The sequence below is a fragment of the Salvia hispanica genome, chromosome 5, assembly GCF_029641045.1.
Source record: "Salvia hispanica isolate PSC_SH4W2 chromosome 5, Shi_PSC_v1, whole genome shotgun sequence".
Taxonomy (NCBI): domain Eukaryota; kingdom Viridiplantae; phylum Streptophyta; class Magnoliopsida; order Lamiales; family Lamiaceae; genus Salvia; species Salvia hispanica.
In genome coordinates this window covers 22,819,710-22,846,801 of record NC_142696.1, presented here as the reverse complement: position 1 = coordinate 22,846,801, position 27,092 = coordinate 22,819,710, and the positions used below count along the sequence as shown (strand labels likewise).

General features: G+C 35.4%; 7 protein-coding genes across 10 annotated transcripts; 2 read left to right on the top strand and 5 right to left on the bottom strand.

The window, feature by feature from the left end:
- Positions 1-675: 675 nt before the first annotated feature.
- On the top strand, positions 676-1,690 carry LOC125189680 (NAC transcription factor 32-like). Its single transcript, XM_048086932.1, has 3 exons — positions 676-838; positions 915-1,210; positions 1,271-1,690. The coding sequence occupies exons 1-3, from the start codon at positions 676-678 to the stop codon at positions 1,688-1,690; spliced, it is 879 nt and encodes a 292-aa protein (XP_047942889.1).
- A 448-nt stretch (positions 1,691-2,138) lies between these two features.
- Positions 2,139-4,236, bottom strand: LOC125191398 (syntaxin-71-like). Of its 3 annotated transcripts, XM_089059719.1 has the most exons (10): positions 4,015-4,236; positions 3,822-3,947; positions 3,252-3,405; positions 3,085-3,170; positions 2,924-2,992; positions 2,810-2,854; positions 2,679-2,741; positions 2,514-2,590; positions 2,326-2,385; positions 2,139-2,223 (listed from the first exon to the last, which is right to left on the bottom strand). In XM_089059719.1, the coding sequence occupies exons 1-9, from the start codon at positions 4,168-4,170 to the stop codon at positions 2,370-2,372; spliced, it is 792 nt and encodes a 263-aa protein (XP_088915845.1). In that variant the 5' UTR covers positions 4,171-4,236; the 3' UTR covers positions 2,139-2,223; positions 2,326-2,369. The 3 variants fall into 3 exon arrangements, with proteins under 3 accessions (XP_088915845.1, XP_047944908.1, XP_088915846.1); XM_048088951.2 differs by lacking the exon at positions 2,139-2,223 and having other exon boundaries at positions 2,230-2,385; XM_089059720.1 differs by lacking the exons at positions 2,139-2,223; positions 2,326-2,385 and having other exon boundaries at positions 2,510-2,590.
- A 1,761-nt stretch (positions 4,237-5,997) lies between these two features.
- Positions 5,998-8,327, bottom strand: LOC125187364 (uncharacterized). Its single transcript, XM_048083944.2, has 6 exons — positions 8,044-8,327; positions 7,868-7,895; positions 6,661-6,891; positions 6,505-6,568; positions 6,360-6,419; positions 5,998-6,272 (listed from the first exon to the last, which is right to left on the bottom strand). Exons 1-6 carry the CDS (start codon positions 8,169-8,171, stop codon positions 6,214-6,216), a joined length of 570 nt encoding a protein of 189 aa, XP_047939901.1. The 5' UTR covers positions 8,172-8,327; the 3' UTR covers positions 5,998-6,213.
- Positions 8,328-10,944: 2,617 nt separating this feature from the next.
- Positions 10,945-11,482, bottom strand: LOC125187039 (Preprotein translocase Sec, Sec61-beta subunit protein). The gene has a single exon (XM_048083548.2). It carries the CDS (start codon positions 11,392-11,394, stop codon positions 11,077-11,079), a length of 318 nt encoding a protein of 105 aa, XP_047939505.1. The 5' UTR covers positions 11,395-11,482; the 3' UTR covers positions 10,945-11,076.
- An 814-nt stretch (positions 11,483-12,296) lies between these two features.
- Positions 12,297-17,327, bottom strand: LOC125187310 (MLO-like protein 12). Its single transcript, XM_048083873.2, has 15 exons — positions 17,075-17,327; positions 16,931-16,988; positions 16,609-16,853; positions 16,405-16,521; positions 16,249-16,309; positions 16,075-16,163; positions 14,634-14,708; positions 14,446-14,540; positions 14,268-14,317; positions 14,026-14,066; positions 13,712-13,885; positions 13,383-13,418; positions 13,053-13,120; positions 12,906-12,966; positions 12,297-12,830 (listed from the first exon to the last, which is right to left on the bottom strand). Exons 1-15 carry the CDS (start codon positions 17,195-17,197, stop codon positions 12,414-12,416), a joined length of 1,710 nt encoding a protein of 569 aa, XP_047939830.1. The 5' UTR covers positions 17,198-17,327; the 3' UTR covers positions 12,297-12,413.
- Positions 17,328-19,878: 2,551 nt separating this feature from the next.
- On the top strand, positions 19,879-21,425 carry LOC125189604 (uncharacterized). Of its 2 annotated transcripts, none has more exons than XM_048086867.2 (4): positions 19,879-20,048; positions 20,149-20,224; positions 20,321-20,930; positions 21,019-21,425. In XM_048086867.2, the coding sequence occupies exons 1-4, from the start codon at positions 20,021-20,023 to the stop codon at positions 21,205-21,207; spliced, it is 903 nt and encodes a 300-aa protein (XP_047942824.2). In that variant the 5' UTR covers positions 19,879-20,020; the 3' UTR covers positions 21,208-21,425. The 2 variants fall into 2 exon arrangements, with proteins under 2 accessions (XP_047942824.2, XP_047942823.2); XM_048086866.2 differs by having other exon boundaries at positions 20,315-20,930.
- On the bottom strand, positions 21,342-26,108 carry IVD (isovaleryl-CoA-dehydrogenase). Its single transcript, XM_048086865.2, has 15 exons — positions 25,905-26,108; positions 25,475-25,558; positions 25,331-25,388; positions 24,305-24,429; positions 24,179-24,223; positions 23,758-23,806; positions 23,549-23,658; positions 23,075-23,151; positions 22,594-22,644; positions 22,445-22,509; positions 22,151-22,305; positions 22,030-22,070; positions 21,897-21,951; positions 21,750-21,806; positions 21,342-21,634 (listed from the first exon to the last, which is right to left on the bottom strand). Exons 1-15 carry the CDS (start codon positions 26,001-26,003, stop codon positions 21,488-21,490), a joined length of 1,218 nt encoding a protein of 405 aa, XP_047942822.1. The 5' UTR covers positions 26,004-26,108; the 3' UTR covers positions 21,342-21,487.
- Positions 26,109-27,092: the final 984 nt, after the last annotated feature.

Genomic DNA, 27,092 nt, shown 5'->3' with positions numbered 1-27,092 from the left:
AGTAAAAAAGATTAAGTTTTTGAACTTGACCAAAAAATGAATACAACTCAACTACCTTAAGATGTCTGAGGGAGTATAATATATTTTGTGAAGACACAAAGCTCATACATCACTATTATCAAATATCTTAATAGAATAGGATCTGATATGTAAATAGAAATTATTGATTGTCATTTTTTACTGAATGTGATTAACTACGTGGAGAGAAATAGTAGAATTTTAAAAAGAAGAAAAAGAATTCATTGTTACTAGTTTAATTAAGTAGAAGCTCTCGATATTTTATTTCTTATACTTTTTCTTATTTCTAGATGGAGTACTTTTTTTTGCGAAAATATCGCTATTGAGCTCGTTAATGCAAACGATCCATGAGTTATGTTTCCTAGATTCGTCACTGACGACAACGAGCCCTTGAGAGAAGAGAACAAAGGACAGCAATGTTAACAAAAAAATTTAGTATAGTAGTAGTATTTTTTTCATCAACTAGGTAAATGATACGCACATAAGATAAAAATGAAAATAAAAAGAGGAGAGTTTTATTAGAGTAAAAGTTTAATCTCATGACATCAATATGTGATCATCTAGCTAAGCCAACGCAGCAATATAATGCGGAGCTGGAGTGGCACTGTTCTCCCAATCCACACCTCACTTGTACTAGTAGTATATGTTTAAGTTTGCATGGAGGATATTCGTAGCCAATACCCTCCTGGGATCAGATTCCACCCCTCTGATGAGGAACTCATCTCCTTCTACCTCCAAAGGAAAATCAAGTCCCTCCCTCTCCCTCCAAACGTCATCACAGATATCCACCTCTACACCTACGATCCCTGGGATCTGCCTCGTGCGTTTTCACGTTTCTTTCAATTTACTAACTGGAGTAGTACTTATGGATAATTATTAAGTTTGTTGATGTGCAGGAAATAGTATGTTTGGAGATGAGGAGGAGCTGTATTTCTTCAGCCCGCGGGACAGGAAGTATCCCAAGGGTGGGAGGCCTAATAGGGCGGCCGCATCCGGATACTGGAAGGCCACTGGCACGGATCAGCCTGTTTGGAGCTCTTTGGGATCCAGGAAGATAGGAGTCAAGAAAGGCCTTGTTTTCTACAAGGGAAAGCCTCCTCGTGGCCTCAGGACGGACTGGGTCATGACCGAGTACAGACTCCCAGACACCTCCCATCCATCCAGATCCACTGCAGGCTCAGGCTCAATGAGAGTAAGTTGTATATATAAATATATATGTTGTTCAGCTGCTGACTCTCTCTGTTCCTGTTAGCTGGATGACTGGGTGCTCTGCCGCATTCGTCACAAAGGCAACATGTCAAAGAAAGAGAACTCCATGAATCATGATTCTGCAGCTCCAGACATGCTTTCAGAATATCTCAAATCAGATGAGTACAATCTCATAGTTTCACTACTAGCTGGCCTTGATCCTGTCTCCTTAACTACTCCCAACCCGATCAACCATAACTCCACTGCTACTACACCAACAATGGATCATGCTGACCAATCAAACTTGGACCTCATCACCTTTGGAGGGCCGTTGGTAGCTGCCACTGATGCAAGATCATACGGTCAGAATGTGTGCAAGTCTACATATTCGTCGAATCCCAGCATCAGCATGCAGGACCAGGATATGCTGCACCCATTACAACAAAACTTTCTACATTGCCCTTTCACACAACAATATATATAGCTGGGATGATGGTCCCAACGTCTCTCAATTCAATTAGACGCCTCCATTTGTGTCGTTGTTGATTGTGTTTGTGTGTTTGCAGTTTCCAAGTTCTGAAGTTTGTGTTTGTATCATGTTGTCTGGTTTCATGTTGAATAATTTTGAAAATAATGTGATCTTGTTTCATTCTCTTCTATCTTTATAATTTCCCTGAAATTCTACACCCATTCTGAATCATAAATCAACTCTTGATCTGCATAAAACATTGGCCTTCAATCTTCATGCAAGATAGATTTACTTCCATTAGTGTACATGGCTTATTATTTGTTGTAATTAAATCATGAAGAACAGGGAAAGTTTGAAATTACTTGATGGAGAAATCGATTAGTTATGAAGCGTACCAAGCAAAACTTGTCAAGTGAAGACAATTTCCGGGATCAATACTCTATTGTTATACTTGGTTAGAATTGGTTTCTCCACAATTATTTAATACCACTCATAAATTACTCTCCTGTTGAGTTATGGACTCTTGGATAAGTATATGTATTGTAGTCCTGAATCAGTAGCTCCAATCGAGTTAATTCCAACAGAATGTGCCAACAAGATTTATTAGGAATAAATGATTATGATAATAACAATTGACACACTAAACATACATGTGATAGAGGAAACTCCAGGTCTTCAAGAACTACGGCCTTGGCTAATAGGTCAACACACTGCATTGATCAAAGAAACACCAAACTGTTACTAAACCATTTAATGTCAAATAGTTTCACTATGTAGAAAACAACATGTGTTGAAATGATAAAATTTGCATTTATCTTAGACTATAAGACTAGCTTACTTGTATAAATAGGCTGCGATTCCCAGAAGAATGATAATCAAAACTATATCGATGCAGAAGTTCCTAGACGACCTCACCTGCCACAAATTTCACGTTTCTGATAAATAGAAACTCCAAAAAAGATCACGACACGTTACGTGGTGTATGGACATGAATTGGTTTTACCCTTGTAAGTGTCTCCTTCAGCCTGACATTAGTATGCCTGAGATCACTTGATGCCTTATCTACCTGAACAAAATATCATGTTAGAGCATACTCTACTGTCTTGTCCATAGAAAAACAGCTGATAACCGAACCTTCGTGTCAATCTCATCAACCAAGGGGACCTGTCTATCCAATTCCTGCACACAAGAATCGCATATGTATTAGTCTCTCTTTGAACTGCAGAACATGGAACAGAAGTGGTAGACCTCATTCATATCCTTAGCCAAATTCTTTAATGTATCTAAGCCCTCTGATATCACCTCAAGACCTTGATCCTGCATGAACGAATCAAACCACGTGAAGAAGATTGCATCGTATGGCTTTATTTTCCTATGTAATAACAAGAAAGAGTGGAGAGACTACAAGCCTGCTTTTTTTTCCTCATTTCATATTCCTGCCTAAACTGGCTCGATTCCTCAGATTCTTCAAAGAAACCATCATCCATTTTCCCATCTGACATTAAAAAAAGGAGAAAGTTATAAGAAGATGACAAGAGAGCTCTATGTACAAAGATTCTACAGCAAATGCAATCACCAGAGTCAAATTTGATGTGCTTGTTGGACGATGAACCAAATATTTCTGTGGCTGGACCACCTCTACTGCCATCTTGTATCGCTTGGATTCTGTCAGGAAGCGTGACAACCAGCTCAACGCGAGCTTCTTGTTCTTCTTTAGACATGCCTTTCACCTGTACAGAAGTGAAGATCATCGTCCAAATCAACAGTTGCAATGCTTACTCGTAAGCTACTAATGCTGCATTCGTATAGAATCGCAGCATAATGCTGTCGAATATCTTTCAAGTCGATATAGGCTTTTGGCCTCTTCATCTCTTGCTCTTTTGTTCTAGGTGAAATCTTGTTTTGTTTGAGCTAACATAGTAGTAGTAGTATAGTACTAATTTATTTCTTGTTATCTTACAAGGTATACAGTGAACTCATGAAGATTCAAACATGTTACTGTTAAGAGGGACATCACGCATTATTATCCAATCAATTTCGTTTATCTCTTTTTTCTTTTGTCCTGTTGATTTTGTCTATGTTCAACACTTTTCTATAAAGACAAACATAAGATGTTACTACAAAAAGGCTAACACAAAAAAACAACCTTCCTTTGAGCAAGTTTCCTCAACTTAGGCACTTCATCCATGAGCCTGGCCTTGATGCGCCGCACCTCTGCATACAACGCCACCACGGTCGCCCTGTCCGTCTCATACGCAGCAAACTTCGATTTCTGGAGACAAAAAATCAAAAGAAGATTTTGTTTTGTATGGTGAAAAAAAATTGATGGGGAAACCAACCTTGAGAGCGAGGTCGATTTGGGAGTCGAAGGTGGAGTAGAGGTGGGCGAAGGCGTCGTCCGAGAAGGCATTCTGATCGCGCTGCTTCTCAATATCGTATTTTTCGTATTTCTTGCAGATGGAATCTACCCGGAACAGAATGTCGTACACGCTCATCTTGTTTGAATTTTTTGTATTTGATGATTGAGGGCGATACTAGATTTGTTGGGGGAATGAAGAGAGAGATAGAGAGAGTCAGCCTTCTCTTTCCCGCCATTTTTGCCTTTGTTTAGCTGTGTTTAGTGGTGCAGGAGGAGGTCAGTGGTTTACCGTTATTGACGGCAATGACTGGCGCGCATTTATCAATTCAATTAAATCCAGAATATACATATGAGTTACTTAATTTCCAAATTATTCTCTCAATACTCCCTATCTCTCTGTCTTTTTTAATGCCATAAATCTGAGAAGCAGACACATAAGAGTACTTTTCATGTATGTAAATATACATTAATATCATACAAATGAACACAATAAACATGGGTTATGATCTATACAAAACTAGATCTTAATATGTAGGGAATTTTTAGATTATTTTGAATTTATTTTCACATTATTTTAATAATAGATGACCTAAAATGATCTAAAAAGACATCAAACATGAATTTTATAAAATGACTTAAAACTGATTAATAATGACCTTATGACCATGTTTGGTTAGCGGGAAAGTAAAGTTGGCAAGGAAAATGATTCCTGGAAAAATGAATCCCGGGAATATGATTCCTAGTAACTTTACTTTCCTGTGTTTGGAAAATATCAAGATTTTAAATTTATATTTAATTTAAACACCAAACTAAAAATATACTTATTATTATTATTTTATTTATGAAAAGAATAATATTGTAAAATTTTTATTAAATTATTAATGACAAATAATAATAATAAATATATTATTATATTTATTATTATGATGGATAGTTTAAATATGGATTATCCATCATAATATATAATAATATAATTATAATTCTAGTTACATGGAGTATTACAGTACTCATTTATTATAACAATAAATATAATAATTATACTATAGTTATAATATTTATGAATATTATAATTTAATAAATTTTATAAATTAAAATTGCACTATGACTTTATTGATTAATTATTAATTTATAAAATAAAATATTTATTATTTATTATAAGATTTATATTATATAATTATATTTTAATTATTTAATAAATTATTATTATTATTATTATGAATTATTATAAAATAAGTTATAATTATGATAATTTTAATTATATTTTTTTAATTATAGTGAAATTAAGTATGATTTATAATTTTAAATTATTTTAAAAACATTGTAATTATTATTATTATTATTATTATTATTATTATTATTATTATTATGTTATTATTATTATCATTATTATTAATAAAATTATACTATATTGCTTAAATATGTAAGAATCCTAAAACTGGAAAAAAGAATACCTAAGAAAAGTTAGGATTCAGAATCCTGGAAAGTTGTACTAACTTTCCTTGTTCTCGGATTCTGATTACTTTCTCAGTTTGATTAAAAACCGAAATAAACACAGGAATTTAAAATTTAAGGAATCAGATTACTTTCTCAGACAGAATCCTAGCAACCAAACATATGTATTTTTGGTTAATTATTAGCGGTCAGCTCGCCTAATCATAGGGCTATGATTTGGATTGCATTTCTGTATTAAGATGCATTTTTGTTTTAATCATATTCCCAATAAAAATTATTGGGAAAAAAAAATGTCGGTAATCCTACATAACTAGGCTTAATCCATCAAACCAAATTAAACTTCCTCTTCATTTGAGATTTTGACTGTAATCTCTGGTTTCCACTTCAACAACCTCTAAAAATAGCTATTGATAGTGACACAAGATGAAAACTGAAAAAAGACTTGGACAAACACAACTAAAAAATGTCACACTACCTCAATTTAGAGTAACTAGCTGCAAGAAATCCTGGATAAAGTTAAACCGCCAGAAGCTAATTTGAAAATCCAAGCATACATTATACAGATGCCACAAATAAAATCATGGTTTGATTACAATTTGATGAGCATTGATATACTAAAAAAAGGATTTAAAAAAAATTTCTATGAAAGAAATAACTGTCCAAGCCTAATATTTCCACAGTGATAGCTTATGATCTTCCTTGATGAAGTTTATTACTGCATTTTTAGTCAGTTTTCCAATGAATCTCCAGTAGCCATGTAATGTTTACGCACTGTTTTTCTGTACTCTGCAATCAAAAATTGTATAAACTGCATTTCTCAGTACTATGCACAACAGAGTTGAGTTCAAGAATGGAATGACAATTGCAACCAACCTTCCTGGTTCTTCCAGAGTAAAGCAGCAGAAGCATTGAGAGGGCTCTCAGTATTTGGTTCTGCACATTACAACGCGAGCATAAGATAAGACTATACATCCACAAAAGAACCAGCAGAAAATTGAGAAACCAGCGCCATTATGACCTCCTAGTAGACTTTGTATAGACAAGAGAATTGTTCTGCAATCGTATGCTGAAGACCACTTGTCCTGTAACAAGGAATTCAAGTCAGAAAATTTGGGATAAAGCAAATAAATCTGTAATTTTTGACACTGATGCAATAAGCAAACAAGAAGGTTACCTGAAGAATATCTAAACAAATATTCCCAAACTGATCAACATTCGGATGGAAGCATGCCGTCTCAAACTTGACTTGAGGAGGCTTGAAAGGATAATCTACTGGAAAGCGCAGCGAAAGTTTGTAAGACAGACCATCATACATAGTTCCTTTACCACCTTCAATTGTGCCAGTCCATGCAAATATGCTATCCCCATCGGGGAAGGCAGATACTCCCAGATCTCCACCTGTCATCTATGTTACGTAATATAAGTTCATAATCAGAGACAGCAATTGAAGACCAAAATACCACTTAACAAAGCACCGGCATATCTGGTTGGCACAACAGATTGTTAAACATCAAGCTAAAATAGCCAAGGTTACCAAGAGATGCTGCAAACGAAGAAATGAGTCACATCAACTCTACTGCTTTACCTAATGTAACACCATTACTTTTTTATTCTGAAAGATAAGCATCTCTCTGAATAATGAATATAAATGGAGCAAATAGGATTTTTAATGCGACCTATGATTCATTCAGAAGTTTAAATTGAACTAAACTTTAGTATTAGTTGTTTGGCTTAGCCCAATAGATGGTTTAAGTCTTCATGAAATAATACCATGTTCTTCCAAGTGTTACTCACTCAAATTCAACACGTACGATCTGTATCTTCATCATGAAGCTGGTAGTTCCATTGTTGTTGAACATGAACTCTAAATCTAGATTTTACCAAATTTATACTAAAGGAAACTCAGTGCACATCCATTTTGAGGAAAAGAAAATTCTCTATCATCTTCAACTTGTTAAAAGAAAAGGATCCAATCAACATCAAAATACTCCCTCTTTCCACTATAATTGAGACATTCTATTTTTTTAGCAAAAAAAAACAACACTTTACTCTCTTACTTTATTCCCTCTTCTGCTTTTCTAATCATCAACTAATTACCCAATTAACAAGTATTTATGGCATCGATAAAGATTTAGCAAGATAAGCAGAAAATAGCTAGGAGGGATGAAATCAGCTACTGTTCATTAAACAATGAGATGGTAAAGTTTGAATTGTTTGCAATCTTTTTCAACTTCTAAAATGATAAGAGAATATCACTTATACAGAAAAAATTTAATTCCCTTCTCCTTATCAGGAACAAAACTTTTACTTGTGTCAGTGTGTGTGTGTGATACACACAGAGATGAAAATGAAGAAATAAGTTTGATATGAAATGGACATACCATTAGAGCCATGAGCTCCTTTTGCAACCTGCAAATTGCAAAACACATTCCCATGATAAAATAGCACTCATCTCGATTCATTTTATTGAGAATTTTACTAAAAAGAAACCGCCAGTAATCCCGTAAATTTGAGAAGACGCACTTGAGCACTCAGAAAAAAGGAATCGAGAGTGGACCTTTGGGTAACGGAATTGGTATCGATATGATTGGGAGAAGAGTGGAGTTGCTTGGAGGAGGCTGTGGGCGGCGATTGCTGCTCCTGCTGATGGCGCGATTGAGCATCGCCGTCGTCTCGAACCTCCATCGCTGTGTCTGTGTGTGCTGATTCAATAACGCGCAGAAATGGGCTTGATGGATCAGTTTATTAATGTTTGGGCCTCATGTTCTTACCCTTGAATTGAATGCTGTAATCAAAAAGAGATGAGAGAGATAAAGGGAGGAAAAGTTTGATAGATTTGGCATATTTTAGGAATGTGTCAAAATGTACTGATGGAAAATTGATGCACTAGTCATTCAAAATTAGTCACATCAAACCATTTTGTTTAGCCTTTATTTGTCCCAAATTGATAAATTGGTTTAGGTTGTTATTTGCTGCATTTATTACAGAACTAAAGGGTAAAAAATGGATGATTGATTCATAGTGTACTACAATATCAATACCTGTGTTTTATAAGAGTGTGATCGCTTTATATGGACTTGGAATATAAAATCAAATTCTAATTTGGTAGGAATATGTAGGATAGTGAAATAAAAGATGTCAGAGGTAAATAAGTTGAAAAGATTGAATAAAAATAGTATAGTTCCTAAATGAGAATGAGCAGATTCTTGTTGGGACAGATATAAATGACAAACTGAGCATATTTTTTGAGCGTATGAACCATTAAATTTTAGCATATGTATATATACTCCAGATTTTATTAGTACAACTTCAATCTTGTCACTAAACTTGTCTTTAGCATGTCCCTCACAATTAAGGTAACAATGTCACCGATATAATTACTAGCAATTATAGTTTCATGCAGGCAAGTTGCATCCTACAATCCAAAGTGGGGATGGGTTTTTGGGATTCGCTAGAGACGAAGCTAGAAATTAAATTCAAGGGGCAAAAACATATAGCATAAGCAAATAATTGAAAGAATTGAGAAGGACATTTAAGAAGAAAGTCAAATAAATATACTCCCTCCGTCCATGAATATGAGTCTCATTTCTCCGGCACGGGTTTTAAAATATGTTAAGAAAAGTGGGTGGAAGAAAATTAGTGGAATAGATGTCCCACTTGTATATATTATTATATTAATTTTAAAAATTATGTGTGTAGAATGAGTTAGTGGAACGTGAGATCTCTTTACCATTTATGGTAATTATGAATCAGGACTTCTATTAGCGGACGGACAAAAATAAAAAAATGAGACTTTTATTCGTGGATAGAGGGAGTACAAAGGGCAACCAACGGGCCATGTGGCTCCGCCCTTGAGCTCACCCTCGCGAGATCACAACCTTTTTTCCTGCCATTATAAGGCGTGTGCCACTCATGGCATAAGAGCATGATGACTTGTCATTATACTCGCCTTAAACTTATACAAATGTGAAAGTATGTGCACAGGTAAAATATGATCCGTATTTAAACATAATATATAGTGTGTATAACAAAAATAATAGACTTATACATCTAAAAAAACTTTTTTTAATGCAATGGGCACATGAACTTTGATAGCACTATTATCCAACATTGCTTAAAATATCAACATTAACAAAACTCTCTCTTAGATAAGTACTACTCCTCCCTGTTAGGGCATCCGCAATGGGGCGGATGATGGGTTAACCATCGTCCGCACCCGATACATCGTACGCGGACGATGTGCGGAGGATACTCATCGTTCGTCGCATCGTCCGTCACTGTGGACGACGCGGATGATGGGCACGCGTTTCTTTTTTTTTTTGAATTTTTTCAATTTTTTTTTCTTATTTAAACACTACTATTCTCTACCATTTCACACACTCCAATTTCACATCTCTTCAATTTCTCTTCAATTATTCTCTCTCATCGTCTCAAAAATGAATCCCGACGATTACGATTTGAGTACATCGAATGGCTGCAAACGGGCCTTGACTCGAGCCTTGTTCGATACCGTTAATGAAGCCAAGGCGGAATGCTTGGCACAAATGCAGCGGGAGCAGGCGGCGATGGCGGAGGCGGAGGCGCGGGTCCCTCGCCCGGTACGACGTCGGACGTATGTCCCCCGCGAGCATGACGTAGCGCACGAACGTCTGTTCGCAGATTATTTTGCCGAGAATCCAAGGTGGGGCGCGAATGTTTTTCACCGCCGTTTTAGAATGAGCCGAGATCTTTTTCTCCGCATTGTGCACACGTTGGAGAGACGTGATGAGTACTTCCAGTATCGGGAAGACGGGATCGGCAGACCGGGACTTACACCGTTGCAGAAGTGCACGGTTGCGATCCGCCAGTTGGCCTACGGCACAACAGTGGATATGTTCGACGAGTGCTTTCACGTCGGGGATACAACTGGCCGCGAATGTCTGAAGAAATTTTGTAAGTTAGTTGTGGAGACTTTTGGCGACACATATTTGCGACGCCCGACTGCTGATGATTGCCAGAGCCTGATGCGGATGCACGAGACGGTGCACGGCTTCCCTAGGATGCCAGGGAGCATCGACTGTATGCACTGGCAGTGGAAGAACTGTCCGACGGCCTGGAGAGGCCAATTTACTAGCGGCTACAAGGGCAGATCCTAGAAGCCGTCGCTGACCACCGCCTCTGGATCTGACATGCCTACTTTGGTGTAGCTGGGTCGAACAACGACATCAACGTCCTCAACTCGTCCATCCTATTCGCCGATCAGTGCAGGGATCGCGGTCCGGCCATTCAGTTCACTGCCAACGGCCACACACATCATATGGGGTACTACTATGTGGGACAATCTCTGTGGTACGGAGGGAGGGAGCAGTGCTACAAATAATAGTTAGTCTTGGCATCTACGAATTGATAACATAGGGAAATCAATCCATATTTATCAAAGACAAGCCAGATATATTATTGTAACATAGGGAAAGCCATATTTATCAAAAAAGCTACTATATTATTTTAAAATAAAAAAGTGGAAACATTATTACATGAGAAACTGCATAAAATTAAGTGAGAAACGACACGTGGCGGCGAGGAGAGGTTGATGCGAAGGAGAGGATGAGGATCAGGATCCGGTCTTGAAGCGATAAAACTTGCCGATGACGTGGAGGGCGGTGACGAATCCGATGAAGCAGAGGCTCATGATCAGAACTACGGTGGGCCCGATCTTGAGCCCAGGCGAGTCGTCCGTGTAGAACCGGAGCATGTTTCCTCCGCCGCCCACCCCGTTAGAGCTGGAGTTGGTGGAACCGCCGCTTCCTAGCCTCCGGCGACGCATCCCGGCTGTGGCGGCGGCCGAACCGCGTGGGGCCACGGTGCCGGGGCGGGAGGTGGTTGAGGAGGCGGAGGCGGTAGCTTGCGATTGGGAGGAGCCCCGAGCCATGCTTGATTAGTGACAACTATTGAATTCTGGAGTTTGATCAAAAGTGAAAGTGATATCCAAGAGTCCAACACCAAGATGGGGATCTTCAGCTTTTATCTTTTATCTTTGTCTTTTTCTTTTTTAACTATAAATAATTGGTTTAGGTAATAGCTTATTATTTTTTAGTTGAGTAATTTTTTAAAAATTCTTTTAGTGCTAAAAGTATGTCATTTCAGCAATATTGTTTTACTAGTAATAATTATAAGTGCAATGTTTCAAAATTATAGCTATACATATAATAAAAACTTGTGCATTTAAGCATCCAACTATTTGTATCAATATGATTATTTCAATTTACTGAATATTGTCAAATTTAGAGCTTACATTTTTGTATAATGGGCCCCAACGGCCCAGTTGCAGTTATTCACATAAAAATATACAAATAGACAAAAGAAAATGAAGCGGCCCACACCGATGTTGTAATTTTTAAGAAACATACCCTAGGAAAATGGTAAGTACTTCTTGATAGGAGTACTACATTTCTCGGCCTTTTGGCTATATGTTCTTATATATCAATTTAATTTAATACTACTATCTGATACTTGGATCATTGTTTATATGATACTCCAAGTTTATACATCCAGGGTTCATGATGGTAGCTTATTAATGTATACATAGGCTTACACTATTGCATTGGCCCGGAATTCTCACCAATTCTAGTTCAGTTTTTGTTATTTTATGATTAAATTAATATATTTGAATGTATTTTTCATTTGATGTGTCAACTGTATTTAAATTTAATAGGGATGAAAGTCTCTTCAAATAATTACATAATTATCATACAAAACTCGCCACAATACTCTGCTTAAATGATATTGAAGATGAGAGTATGGGCAGGGATATATAAGAGATAAGACACGATGTACAGCTGTGACCTAGTAAATTAATAAAATACAAAGTGTAATCCTTAGAAAAAAGATTCCATATTGTCCAACTTTACAATTATAATAGTAGGAGCTGAATACAAAATAGTGAAGTCCTTAAATCTCTCGTATACTATTACTATTACTATTACTAGCCGCCTTATCAAAAGAAAACTCATTTGGCGTGACAGTACGGATATCGATCTCATGTTGGTAATCGCGTTGGTGTTGTTCAATGTAGGCCGCTCGAGGCGGGGAGGGCGAGGAGGCCTCGGGCTCGGTGTCGCTGTGCTCTCCGTAGTAGTAATTGGGGTTTGTCGTGGTCATTTGGGGACTGTCCGTTTCGCTGGGATGGTAGCGGAGGAGGTGGACTGGCGATAACCCATGCGACGGCGTCACGGGCTGGCTCGACGTCGGCGTTCCCGCGCGCGAATGCTTGTTTTGCTTCACATGCTTCTTCGCCGTGTGGTGCCAGTTTCGTAGGGCCGTTGCTACTCTGTCGTTGAATATTGTTGGCTTCATACTTGTTCCCATCTAATAGTCATATATGCACCATTAATTACTTTTATTATTTATGATAATAATTTAGATATATAAATATAGTAGTACCTGGGTCACAAGAGCGTAGAGAGGGAGTGTGACATAGCTGCAGAGGATCTGTATGAGAATCCTGTGCATATAACAAAGTTTAAAATTTATTTTACATTAAACTGAAATAAATATATTGTGTAACCACATCACTGAAATACGGCTCACCCCATTGCCATTCTGATGATGATATCCTCTACATGTTCATGGAAACATGTTCTCATCCCGAATTCATACTGATGGAGGAAATATTTTGTCAGAGTTTATCTTAATTTATTAATTGCTATATGCAGTCATGATCTTTAATTAGTTCGTCATGATTAGTTCTTTTATTTTTACACATTTTAATTTGGAATGACATTAGCAATGACTTTGAATTTATGCATCAGATGAAATTAGAAAATTTATCTTTATAATAACCTTATTAATTTAAAATTTTATTAGATATAAATAAATAGAAGCCTTATTTGTAAACGGATATTGGAGTAGAAGCATTACCCAGCTCCATGCGAAGAAGGCAAGCTGAAATGCATTCTGCAATGTGAAACCAAAATTAGTTCGAGTTAAATACTCCCTTAACTAGACAAAGTCATTGACTCCTTAAAAAATACTACAAGTCTTTGATCAGTATTAGATAACTATACAAGACTAAGACCATTTTAGTTTAAATAATCTTCAACGGCATCTAATACTATAATTTACTACCGATACAACTGAATATTGATATGTAGCACCTTCTATTAATTAGATCATATATATAGTTAATATTTTAGCATGATTTTCTTCTAAATTTTAAATTGGCAATTTTGAATTATTATTGTATATACCTGAAAAAGCACAAAATTAATAAGATAAAGAAGTAGATGGGGACGATTGAACCAAAAAAGGTCATCTCCTGGTTCAACTACTGGAACACCCTTCACCACTTCGCCGCGTTCTTGAATTCTAAGCCCCATTTTTGTAATTATCACTTGTAATTTCGTCCCCACCAACAGTATTATCTGCAATTTTCAAAATTCTTATATTATTTGACCCTTCATATTAATTATATAGGCATTGATAACTGAAAAAAATAGACGTATCAACAGCTTAATTTATTTGAAGGTGGACTTTTGCTTGTGATAGAATATTGAGTACTTACGAATAAGGGTAGGAAGGGCAGCCAAAGATAAGAATACCAGCCTGTCCACAATAAATAAAAGAAATAAAAAAATTGTAAATTGTTATTGAAAATAATAGCACGCCAATGCTTAATGTTTCAGTTGCGGTATTTGATGGTTAACTTTAAATTAAAGATTAATTTGTGCAAAACTCATCACTCAACAATTGATTTACAATTGGAATTTTTTCCTATGTAGTATATTTATTTATTTACTTACTTACCATGGGTATTGAAAAGTAAGAATAGGACTGCCAGAAACCAAATGGGTGGACTGAGAATCAAAATACATATGAGTTAGGGGAGATCATATGAACTAATTTACAAGTTTATGTATAGATTTAGTAATTTGAATAAATGGCCAAATTAAAGGAGTAATAATTAAACAAATCAAGCACAAACCTAATTCCGACGACCACCTTGAAGTCCTCTTCAAGTGACCTATTTATGTACTTTTGAAAATCAAAGTTAGCATGGCTTTGTGGTGCTAAATGTGCCTGATACGTCACAAAGAAATTCAATATGAATATAATACTAGTATTTACGATTTATTCCTGTATCAATAATAAATTTGATACGATTCTGATTACCATAATAAATCCATGGCGCAAAGTCAAATAGTCGACTTTTGGAACTGATCTTACAAATTGTCTAAAGAAGCAAACCTGAAAATGAATAAGATAATGCACGTCAGTATTTAACATTAAATTTTGATATTATATTTCTCTATTAACAAGTTGGAATAGACAATTGATATGTTTATCCCCGTTTGTCCATTCAAATTAATAAGAGTCGAAGATAATACTACAAAAGTCATAATACACATCTATGATGTTCCCGACCGGTTTGATTTATTTAACTAAATATGATGATAATGATAGCACAAATTTCAACATGACCACAATATTCTTGCACAGTTACTAGTTTAAATTAGATTATTATTTATTGTTTAATTTTATTATATCATTTTTTTTTACATTTTTCAACGTTTTCATATATTTCAAACAATGTTATGCTGTTACTAAAATTGTTATAAATTTTTAAAATTGTATTTATGGCTCAAGATCACTATTCAGTGTATTCACTATGTATAAAACCGGTTTATATTATTAACGTTCATTGCATTATTTTCGATTAAATTTAACATATGTATTACTCCATATAATATGGTATAATATATTTACATAAGTCAATATTCGTAGATTATACAATTAATGATCATCCTACTCCGATTACTTGAGAACTTCCACGTGCTCAGGAGACGTATATATCCATTCATTAATTCGATGAATCCACCAAATATCTACCCAAATAACTGATCAGCTACGTTACAAGTCAATCAAATGATAGAGCTAATATAAATTAATGTCAAGACTTTTATAGTGGAAAAAGTCAAACAGACATGACAATAGTATTTTAGTGATTGAAGCAAGATATCATATTCACATGTATAATATGGATTTTTCTACACTAAAATGAAATACATATGGACCCAGTACAAATCATAAATTCTCTTGGACAACTGAGTCAAGTTATTCATATAGAAATTAAATATTCACATAGATTGTGAATATTTAAAGTTTATTTAAAAATCTATTAGTTAATTTATTAAATAATAAGTAGTACTATAATTAGGTGATTGAGTGGGGGCACTGGTAGTCCTACATTGTTGTTGTAGATCGGAACTAACTTCACTAGAAATGATGAGATAAGTATTTGTTTGGGAACAGATTTGTTTCCCACTAGTTTAGCTAACTGATCATCACAATCAAGCATCAAGTAGCAACCAGTAATTAACGAATATAGCAATACCTAACGCGTCATATTATGCATCACTTAGATTTTCTTTCACACCACTATTTAGTTATAGTAACTAGTAGTAACTTATATTGTACGTGATTGAGTTTATGTGATATCAAATCACTGGAAGGACATTATCCAACCACAAGCAGTGTTCACATAGAATAATACTAGTAGTAAATTGGTAGCTTTAATATTAATTTGTTGATATTGAAAATTAGCATCACTTACATTCCACAAGAGAAGTGGCGTTTTGCTCCAGAAGCTCAAGTGCCTCCTCCCAAATGATGTTTCTCTTGCAAACCTAAATCTCTCTGGATCTGCCCAATTCAGAAAAAAATAAATTAGTACTACTACACTAATATCTTCATTACGTAGAGCTCTATTTATACATGCATATTATACCGTGAGAAAATTGGTATTCCACTGTTTTGGTTTCTTTTTCCCATGCTTTCCAACGTCTCATCTTAAACAACATAACCAATTAAACAAAAATTACTAATATTTAATAAATATACTTGGTAAAACTTACAAGATAAAAACCTTTTAATAGATGCATACCTTAGCTCTTCCCAAAGCCAGGGTGGTAATGCAATAGAGGACGTGAAAAATAGCCAAAACAAATATGAAAATATGCAGTTGATGAATACCATCCGAAGATATAAATGCCACCTTTCCCTGCATATATATTAGTAATAACATGCATTAAGTTTATTTATTTACATATAGAGAAAGAGGCCATTAATTAATTAAAAATAGTCTCACCTTGGCCGCGCATTTGTCCGGTGCGCCAGCAGCCAAGATTCTTCGGTAGCTGTCAGCATCGCTGCCATCCATGAGAAGTCTCCGGCGGCTCTCGCCATCGACTTTCTCCAAAGGGTACTTCTTAGCCTCTTGTTTCTTGTTACATGGGTGCCACGTGGCAGCAACCTCCTCTGATATGCATATTTCTGATATTGGCCCTTGTCCCACTGTTAGCAGCAGTGATATAAACCCCAAAAGCATCAACTCTGTACATACATACCACAACCACAAAAATGTCAAATTTATAGTAAGAAAAAACATAAATTCTTGTTAATTCGAATACCTGATTTGACCTTCTCCAGTGCTTCATATAGAGCTCTTTTATGTCTGGATTGCAGCCACTGCAAAATTGCATGATTTTATATTAATTTCAATTTAACTTATGTACTCCTTATCCATTTTATAGCTCATCTATAAATATATGAACCTTTGCTATTAAGTGGATAATATATTCGATAACAATGGAGATGGCGACGAGAATGAAACAAACGACCGCAACAGCCCATGTTGGCGTCTGCTCCAGACTCCTTCCTCCGCCGCCTCCAGCCATTTTCTATAATCTCCGCAGTCGACCCTCCTCAAAAGTTTAATAATTACCTCACTCTTATTATTTTCTTTGGAGGAAAGCAAGCAGCGTTAACTAAGTTAAGGTTATTGAAGGAGAATGTCAGAAATACATCTGTGCTCACTCAAATTTATACAGTAGATGTTTGGAATAAGATAAATCCTACTACAGCAAGGGTAGAAAAGGAAAATGAGTGTGGAGTAATATTGGAAGACTTTGACTTTAGAGACGCGTGAAAAGGAGTTGGCCAATTGCTTGACTTGATCAAACAATTTGTAAGCTTCTTATAATTTAGATTTCTTTGACTATTTTCCTTTTTTAACTGGATTTTAGCCCTTTCTTTATTCATTTCGATTTTTATTGTCGAAAATATAATAATGATAGTATTTTTTTTGTCAGAAAAATAATTTGCCGTTGATCACTCCACTCAGTCAAACTTTGAGTATGATCATATTTTCGCTGAAATGAATATAAGCAATTACATTTGTTAATTCAATGATTGGATTATTGACTTACATAAGTTTCCTTCTCTTTTCATTTTTCTTTTAAATTCAGTGTTAATATAGATATATACAACCGGTGTCATAATGTAATTGATTACTATATCGCATTCGGTATAATCCCTCCAACTAATTAAATTAAATTCTTGTTTTATCTGCTTTCACAAAAGGGCAAAACAAAATTAAAATATTGTGCGTCTAGAATTTCAAATCCGTGATTACAATAGATCCAAAATATCGGTCTCATAAAGACATTCTTATTGTAATAACAGTGTCCACGCAATACTAAACTTTTACGAGAGCTTTTTTCCATAATTCCATGTTGATTATTTAAGAATTAAGATTCAATTTGTTAATATGCAGCAGGTGTATTTGTCATTGTCATAACTATTTACCGAGCTAGTGAAATAAAGTGTACATCCGATTCCGACCCACTATAAATGATGAAGCATTCTAATTAAAGATATTTTTATTGCAAATGAGGAGTATTCTAATTTAGATTTAAATTTAAATATATGTAATTTTAAGTAAGAACAAATACTCTCAACATACATATAATTAACTAAAATAACTAATTAGAGATTTCATAGCTAATAAGAACATGTGCAAACAATATATTTTATTAGTATAACTAATTAGTAGTACATATGAAGTATTATGGGGATTGTCCCAAGAACAAAATAGTAAAGACTTTTCGCCAAACCCTAACCGTTACAATATAATAATATTAATCGTACCAAGTTAATAACATTATATTCTAAATCTAGCTCACTTAAATTCATTATCACGAGCTACCTAGTTGAGTATTATCAAGCACAACCTTAGTTTATAACGAACCTTCACTAAATGAATCCTTGTTTGAGTTGACATATAACAAAAATAAAACTATACTATATGAGACCAGATCTAACACAATGTTAACAAACTAACACGTACACCTAGTACAGTATATGATATTTATGTATTTGTTGAACAGTACTGAACACTGTGTAATGTAATTTGATTTAAACATTTACTCATTCATAGTGCTTTGGAGAATGTCATGACTCATGATTAACTGACATACGTATTAGTAGTATAGTAGTGCCGGACACTGCTGACTAATTCATAAATGCTATGTACAAATAATGAGTTAAAAAATATGGATGTTGCGTCGAAACTAATGGTAGCAATATTCTTTATGGTGAGAATGCTGATGTCTAAGAAATTTGTATTCACTTTCTAGGTATTTGTGATGTATATATAATTGTAAAACTTAAATACTACTAGTATACTACAATTTATAAATGTTTTTTTGTAGAGTTGATGATAATTAATATAATGGCCTCGCAGTTTTAACGTAATAAGCTGCTTAAGTACTTGGTTCGAAATGTTTGACTAGGACTAGCAGAATAATGTTTTCTATTGCTTATAATTCAAATCCTTAAATTTGCAAATCCTTAGTTCGAAAACTTGTCACGTCACTTCAACTTCATCATCCTTTTCCCGGCCATATTTTTGTACCAATCAAATGGATTAGTTCAATTTACATTCTTACATGCAAAAATTAATGAAGAGAATATATATGAAAATTTATGACTAGGTGCATGCATATATAAATAGTACGGAGTACTATATATATGACTAATTAAGTGCATGCAAAAATAATTAAGAGAATAAATGAAAATAAATAATATACTCCATATGATATATGAGTAATGAAGTTCATGCATATATAAATGATATATGAACAAGGATATTGCAAGTTGAATCCCAAGTGGCGGTTCTATATATAGTCCCTAATCCCATCAACGCAGAATATGCTGACTTCAACGTATACGTTGATATACTTTACCTTTGTTTTTTGATTTGTGGATTGTGCTGATCAATGTGCATTTTCCTTTTCTTTTCTTTTTAACATTTTTTTTGTTTTGACTTTTAACTACTTAAGTAGTCATCAACATGCTTTAAAGTTTAATCAGTCAGTCTACCGAGAAAGATCTTATACATTCAAATCAAATCATATATTGGGTTCGTTTTTACATGAACTCAATTACCTCAGAAATATTAAAACAATAATATCATTATTTTGGTTTATTTTAATGACTTTGTTTTTAAGAAATTGGGCCCATATTTGTGGCAAAAGGAATTATTGACCCATTGGGCCATGATTTAGCAAGCGTTATTCAGAAACTTTTCCCGCTCATCCTTCATTTAAACATAGCTGTCTTCTCTTCTTAATTTTGAGAAAATGAAAAGAATCTAAATCAGCAAGATTTATTCAATTCTCAAGAAATCTAAGTCCCAGTTTTAACTGACTTTCGCCGCGATGGAAACTCATCCCACTCCGTTCCCAGGTTCAATTTTGTTTTTCCTTATTTTGCGATTATCTGTTCGTTTCGGTTCATGTGCGTAATTTGAAACAGTTTGTCCTGGATTTTCTTGAAATTTATGCAGTTATCAAACCAAGACACACAAGGAAAATCTCCGAACCCCCGAAAATCAAAGCGAAGGGTGGATCGCTCGTTCACAGGTGAAAAAATTGGCATCTACAAGGTGTTTGTTTTAATACCTGAGTGAATGACTGGACAAATGAAGGATTCTTATGCGGTTGGTTGGTTAGTTGCAGGGAAAGGCGAGTGTTTGGAACTGCCCGAAGCCCTGCCGTTCCTTTGAAGACGAAAACAGTGATCGAGAAGCCAGTGAAGTCGAAACCCGCATCAGGGCTGCTAAAGAAGCCTTCAAAAGTGACAAAACCATCCCAAGCAACTCGATCACCAATCATACGGAGGCCAATTTTGGTGGCTGGAAAGCCAACGGAGAAGACCCCGGCTCGGCCGATGAAGGCAAAACCCGCATCAGGGGTGCTAATGAAGCCTTTAAAAGTAACAAAACCAACTCGATCACCAATCATACGGGGGCCTATTTTGGGGGCTGGAAAGCCAACTGAGAGGACCCTGGCTCAGCCGATGAAGAAAACCGTATGTTTTCAAGAGAAGGGACCCGGAAAGAATTCGGATGATGGAAGTGCCGCTGAGCCTCACACTCCTCTGAACGCGATCATAGCCAAGCCAAGAGTCGCCACGCCTTTTTACAGCGCAGAGAAATGTAGCAAATGTAGGTTCGACAAGCTTGAGACCGCGACTTACTGGCTGTCTCAGATCAAGTTGGCGGAATCTGTGGGGAAACATTGGGTCTCTGCTACTTTGTTTGGACTGGCTTTCGACTGCAATGCAGAGGTGAGTTTTGTTTTCATTTGAGGTGTTTAATGTTAAGGCATCTTTTTTTCGAATCCAAAGCTCATTGGGATGTGAATTTCTTGCATAGCCCATTCGTAACTTGAGAGTTGAACTAAGGAAGTATCTGGCACGACATGAGCAAGTGAGTGAGGAAGAGGTGTGGAGGAAGATGAAGGTTAGCTATGGATTGGTAAAAGAAGAATGCAATGCAAATGTGGAGGTTGTAGAAGGCGGCCGTGGAAGAAGCGAATGCAAGTCTCTACAGCCACAAAGATGATAATTTGCCAAACCAATTTGATGAAGAAGATATGAAGTGGCCTTTTACAAAGATGCTAGTGTTGTGAATTGTGGTATAGAGTAGTTTAGTTCATGTTAGAAAACGGCTGTTTTATGTCTTTTCAATTCGGGGGATAACAATTAGGCAGTTTCCATTTTGTAGGCTAAGCTTGTTGTTTGGTTGACATAATCTTTATAAATTATAATGATTTCAATTTATTCTCTAAGTAGAACAGTGTAAATTTAACATAGCCCACAGTACTGAACACCAGCAGTCAGCCTCACTGTTCCTTAAAGAGCTCACGGCCAATAATCATTCTTCGAATTTCACTCGTTCCAGCTCCAATCTCATATAATTTGGCATCCCTCAAGAAACGCCCGGTTGGGTATTCATTCACATAGCCATTGCCCCCCAAACACTGAATTGCCTGAAGCAGAATCGACTAACAAAGTCAGCTCACTAGTTCTCCTTTATTCGAGAATCATGGTTCAGTGTTGTAGACTAAGAGGAAGTATATCACACAGAACTTGAACTTTTTTTACCTGAAGAGCAACTTGTGTAGCTCTTTCAGCTGCAGTAAGTATGACACCAGCACAGTCCTGCACAAAAGAATTTAATAGAGAGTTCGAAAAAAGGGCTTCAAAGTCAGGAATTTAGTCAGCCAAGACAGAGCAGGAGAGTTTGCAGACCTTTGGATTAATAATTCCACTATCACAGTCCCTAGCAACAGAGTATACATATGACCTGAGATGTATAGAAAATTATTATGTATCTGTACGAATGAACGTTAGTGTAAATAACGAAATGATGCAAATCTCCCACCTTGAAGACTGTAATGAAGTATACATATCAGCAACCTTTCCCTGCATTTAATACAATATCAAGTTCAGTAACAGATTGTAGAACCACTCGAATATTGTGCCTTGCTAAAACTTATCTTGACCTGTATAAATTGAAATTCCCCAATTGGTCGGCCAAATTGTTCTCGCTGTTTGACATAGGGAAGAACAACATCAAGACATGCCTGCATGATTCCTAGAGGTCCTCCGGCCAAAACAAGCCTCTCCAGATCTAACCCCGACATCATGACATAAACTCCTGATATATCAAAGTACTATCAAAGACCTCCCAGATGGAAAATATCGGGTTTCTGACAGAAAATGAGAAAAAAAAAAAAAAAGAGTTTGGCTCTGAAAGAATGCTCAAATAGTTGTTAAATAAAAAATAACTGAAATACCTTTCCCCTCCTGTCCCAAAACATTTTCGTCAGGAACAAAGCAATTTTCAAATACTAGCTCACATCTGCAATTATTTTTATGAGTTCTTGGTGAGGGCCAACAGAAAAATTGATAATCAGAGACAAGATGTTTGAGCAATATTGCTTACGTATCACTTCCACGCATTCCAAGTTTGTCCAGTTTCTGAGCGGTGCTAAATCTGCATTCACATTAGGAAACAAAAATGTTCAGTTAAGATTAATCTAAAATTACAGAAGAATCTCCCGAATCTGCTTTACTGTAGATTTCCACTTCCTTAAATCTAGTGCATCATATATGTGCATCTGGACCCTTGTGCCTAAATTGCACATATACATGTAGTATAGATAGTTTATCCATCTCTTCACTCCCAAAACTAAAAATGTCCCATGAATTATAAAATTCAGCAGAAATGACCAATTTACATTCTCTATCCTAAATGCACTTGCATGAAAAAAATGTTACTACATTCTTTCAGCACTTGGATCGGGACATCCCGGAAGCAACCCAGGTTAGACTATGCCTGATAGTCTACTAAATTGAGCTACACTTTTTCACCTAAGCAAGGTATTGACAACAGGGCATTTTCACTAGCAGAAAAAGTATCATACCCAGGCATATCCTTCTCTATGATAAATGCTGTGATTCCTTTTGAGTGAGCTGCCATATCTGTTTTTGCATAAACAACCTGCTCCAATCTAAGTAATGAGCAAATCAAAGTCACTGAAAGCTAGAACACAAATTGAGTAGAATTATATAGCATTAAATACTGATTCCCGAGGTTTAGCAACGGTGAGAGGCTTTAGTAAGAAAATGTGTATATTAATTATCATTACAAAGTTCAGAATTTTAGTCAAGATCCCCTAGAAAGTGGGCGTTTGGGAATTTTCTGTTAGGGCATCACATTTTTCAAAGACTCGTATTATATCAAAAGGAATGCTTCTGGTGCCTATGGCATTTATGCTAAAACGTAATGATTTTCATGCTTTATCTTCTCCCATCTTCATTAGTGTATTTTGTCAAAGTAATGAAGTTCTTAAGCCGGCTGTTGTAAGCACCGAAAATAAGGCTTGTCATTTACATACCAATGTCTCTGCAACAGGACCATTAGTGCACCACATCTTGTTCCCATTGAGAATGTAACCACCTTTAGCACGATCAGCTTTGCATTTCATGCTAACTACGTCGGAGCCAGCTAAGTATTCAAAATAATAGAAGCAAATGTCACAATTAACTATTATTTTACCCATTATGGTTTGTAGCAAGAAGAAATACATAGGTTCAGAGGAACTACCATTAGGTTCACTCATTGCAAGAGCTCCCACATGCTCCCCGCTTATTAGCTTCATCAGAAAAATAACATTACAAAGAGAATTAGCTATTGTCAGTATTAACATATACGAACAGAAATACAGGGTATGTATCATCGCGCATAATTGAAGAGGAAAATATAAGAAGTATGTAACAATATTGTATTAGCAGAAATAAAGTTAACTAGCTTGACCAACCAAATCCTCTGAACAATCTCCTGCTTAAACCCATAATGGAGAATGTAGAAACTGGGGTAGTAACAAAGTATCGCTAGTGAGGACATTGTCTTTCCTCAAACAGAAACTAATTTGATTTGCCATTCCATAGGTTAAACTTAGTTTGTAATATTGATTTGATGAAATAACAAGAGTTCATAGAGACAGACAAGTGAGATGTAGGCAAACCTTTGGCAAGTATTTTTGCTTCTGTGCAGGAGTCCCATTCCTCACCTTCAAATCATGAATGTTACACAAGCTTAAAAGGTATATAATTGGTTAAAGGTAAGTTAAACTTAAGGTTTAAGTAGTTACCAATTGATTTATGCATAGGTTAGAATGTGCACCATATGAAAGACCAACAGAACCAGAGGCACGGCTGATTTCCTCCATAGCTATACAATGGTATATATAGCCAAGGCCAAGTCCTCCATATTCCTCTGTAGAATTCAAGGATGTCAAATACAATTTGACAGCATACATCACAAGTTTCGATGTACAAATACAGAAGAACATTTCAACAAAGAAGAACTTGAAAGCTACATGAATAAAGAATGAGTAGCTGCTTCATTCATACAAGTCTCATCTGCTTCTCTAAGAAGTTCCTGATATGTAACAGCATAAGAACAAAAATACGTATGGTAGACGTATCATTGTATTGGAGGAATCAATTTCCACTAAACTTCTCTTTCTGAAAACAATAACTTTTTTTGGCTTCTTCCAAGAGAAACTATAGAATAGATTTAAAGATGAACAGAAAAACAGAACAGTGAAGTATGGTGACAGAAAATACATGAGAAGTTCCTCCATAAGAACCTAGGAAGAAACAAAAGAAATTGAAGGAAATAATTTGAATTCAGAGATGCTAATTTTCTTCCTGAATCTACTTTTAAAATTTCAAATGAAGATAGCGTCTGTCGATGGTCGGAAATTTGTCAAAATAACAGACTCATCTCAGTCAATCTAAACTTCTACTCCTTTGCCTATAACCTTATATATACAGCAATTACAATACAGAACCAGAGTACATTGATTTCTACTCCTTTGCCTATAACCTTATATATACAGATTACAATACAGAACCAGAGTACATTGATTTATTTGATAAAACAAAAGCTCAGACATATGTGATATGTGCCCTAGGGATTTATTCAAAAAATTCAAACAAATAACGTGAAGATTGACATTCACAAAACTGACAAAAAAAAAAAGAGAAAAGAAGCAGAATGTTAAAAAATTTCAAAGAAACTTCAAGTTCAATTCTTGGAGAAGAAAGTAGTGCAAATAACTACTGTACAGTGCAATGAAAAAGTTAAAGAATTGTGTATTGAGAGGTTGTACCTGGGGCAGTGATCCCATGGAGGTTAAAATCACCCATTAGTTTCCATAGATTAACATCCTAAAGAGGTAGAAGGTAAGTAATTAATAACAAGTTAACACGAATTTGAGTAGCATTGCTCATGAGAAACCCAAAGCATATACTACCTTAGGTAAGTAATTAGATCTGTCTATTTCTGCAGCATGAGGTGCAATGTTTTCTTCAGCAAACTGAGCCACGCTTTCTTTAAACTGTCAACATAAAAGGGTTATTAAGCAGCAACAACACTGAAGAACGAGAAAACGATACTAAGAGTAGAATCTGCAACAAAATGTAAAAACAGAATTCTGGTCCCTGCTAGTAATTCATCGCACTAAAAGTAGAAAGCTGATAGCTATTGTTTTCAGAAAAAAAGATGTCATTGAAACAATCACTAATTAACGAAAGGAAGATCAACTCAATAGAACAGCCCGATCAACAGTATTCGAGCTACAATTTTTAAAAAACCCATAATCCAATTGAAAAGCCAGCGCAGCAAAAAGTGTGCATATTCTACACATACACACAACCGTAAATAATTGCAGAAAAGGAAAACACCTGTTTCTGAGTGTCGTCGAAGAGGAGAGAAGTGGAAAAAGCTGCGGAACTGCGGGTTCTTCTGGACAATGAAGAAGTGAGTGCAAACAATTTGTGCATCTTGCTACTCTTCAATCAGAAAGGAGAAATTTTGGAAGCTGGGATTATGTTGGTCCAAAGAAAGGAAGGAAATGGGGTAAATATATTTCTAATACTGAGAGTGGCAACACATTTCTGCCAAGAGATATATACAGCCATATTGGCTTGCTTCAATAATTTGTATACGTCACGTCTACTAAGCAAATACGACTTCATTTTGACTTGTATTAAATTTTTGATTCTATCTTATCTTAACCCTATGATCCTAATTGGATTCAAGCTAAACTTTAATAATCCAACCCCCTAATTGAAAAATGCCCTAAGCTAAAAGAAAAAAACAGAGTCCTACTACTCTTAATAAAACTTTATACTTTTATTCACGGAAACTAAAAAACAAATATTTAATAAATTAAATGAATAAGAATAAAATGGGTTAGAAAATAAAATAGATAAACAGTATGAATAAAGTAAGAAAATTAATTTTATTAAAATCTGTAAAAAAGAAAAATAAATGACTCACTTGTATCAGAATTATCAATTATCTAATAAAAAGACGCAATGTATTAAATTAGGTTTTGGGGGGATGAGGCAGAAATGGGATGCGTTGCAAGCATCCGTCCCTTGCATGTTCCTTAGACGAGTGATGGAGGACCGTCCCTCCACAACCTACTAGTCAACCAATGGGAAGTTGTCGTAAAGTCAACTTGCGAACATGCAAGTAACCTTTGTATCTTCTAATTTTATAATTGTGCATATATAGATATATTTTTAATTATAAAAATTAATTTGTATTGACATACAATCAATTTTAGTTATAAAAACATAATAAAATTATAATTTCACAATGATCCATAAAGTTGGATCCGTGAAAATTATATTTTGTGGTATACAATATCTTTCATATATTAGAGGCCTAAAATTTTGCATTGCTTGATTGAGATTATTTTATAATAATTTTTCAACTCCAATATTGTTTGCGAGTTCGATGTGGAATGATTTGTTTTGTAAGGAGTACTTAACGCGTCCAGAGTCTTTGTCCTAGCAGCAAGGAGCTTAGACATCAATGTATAAGGTGTCGAGTTCGAACCCTCGAGATTTTAGAAGATGTTG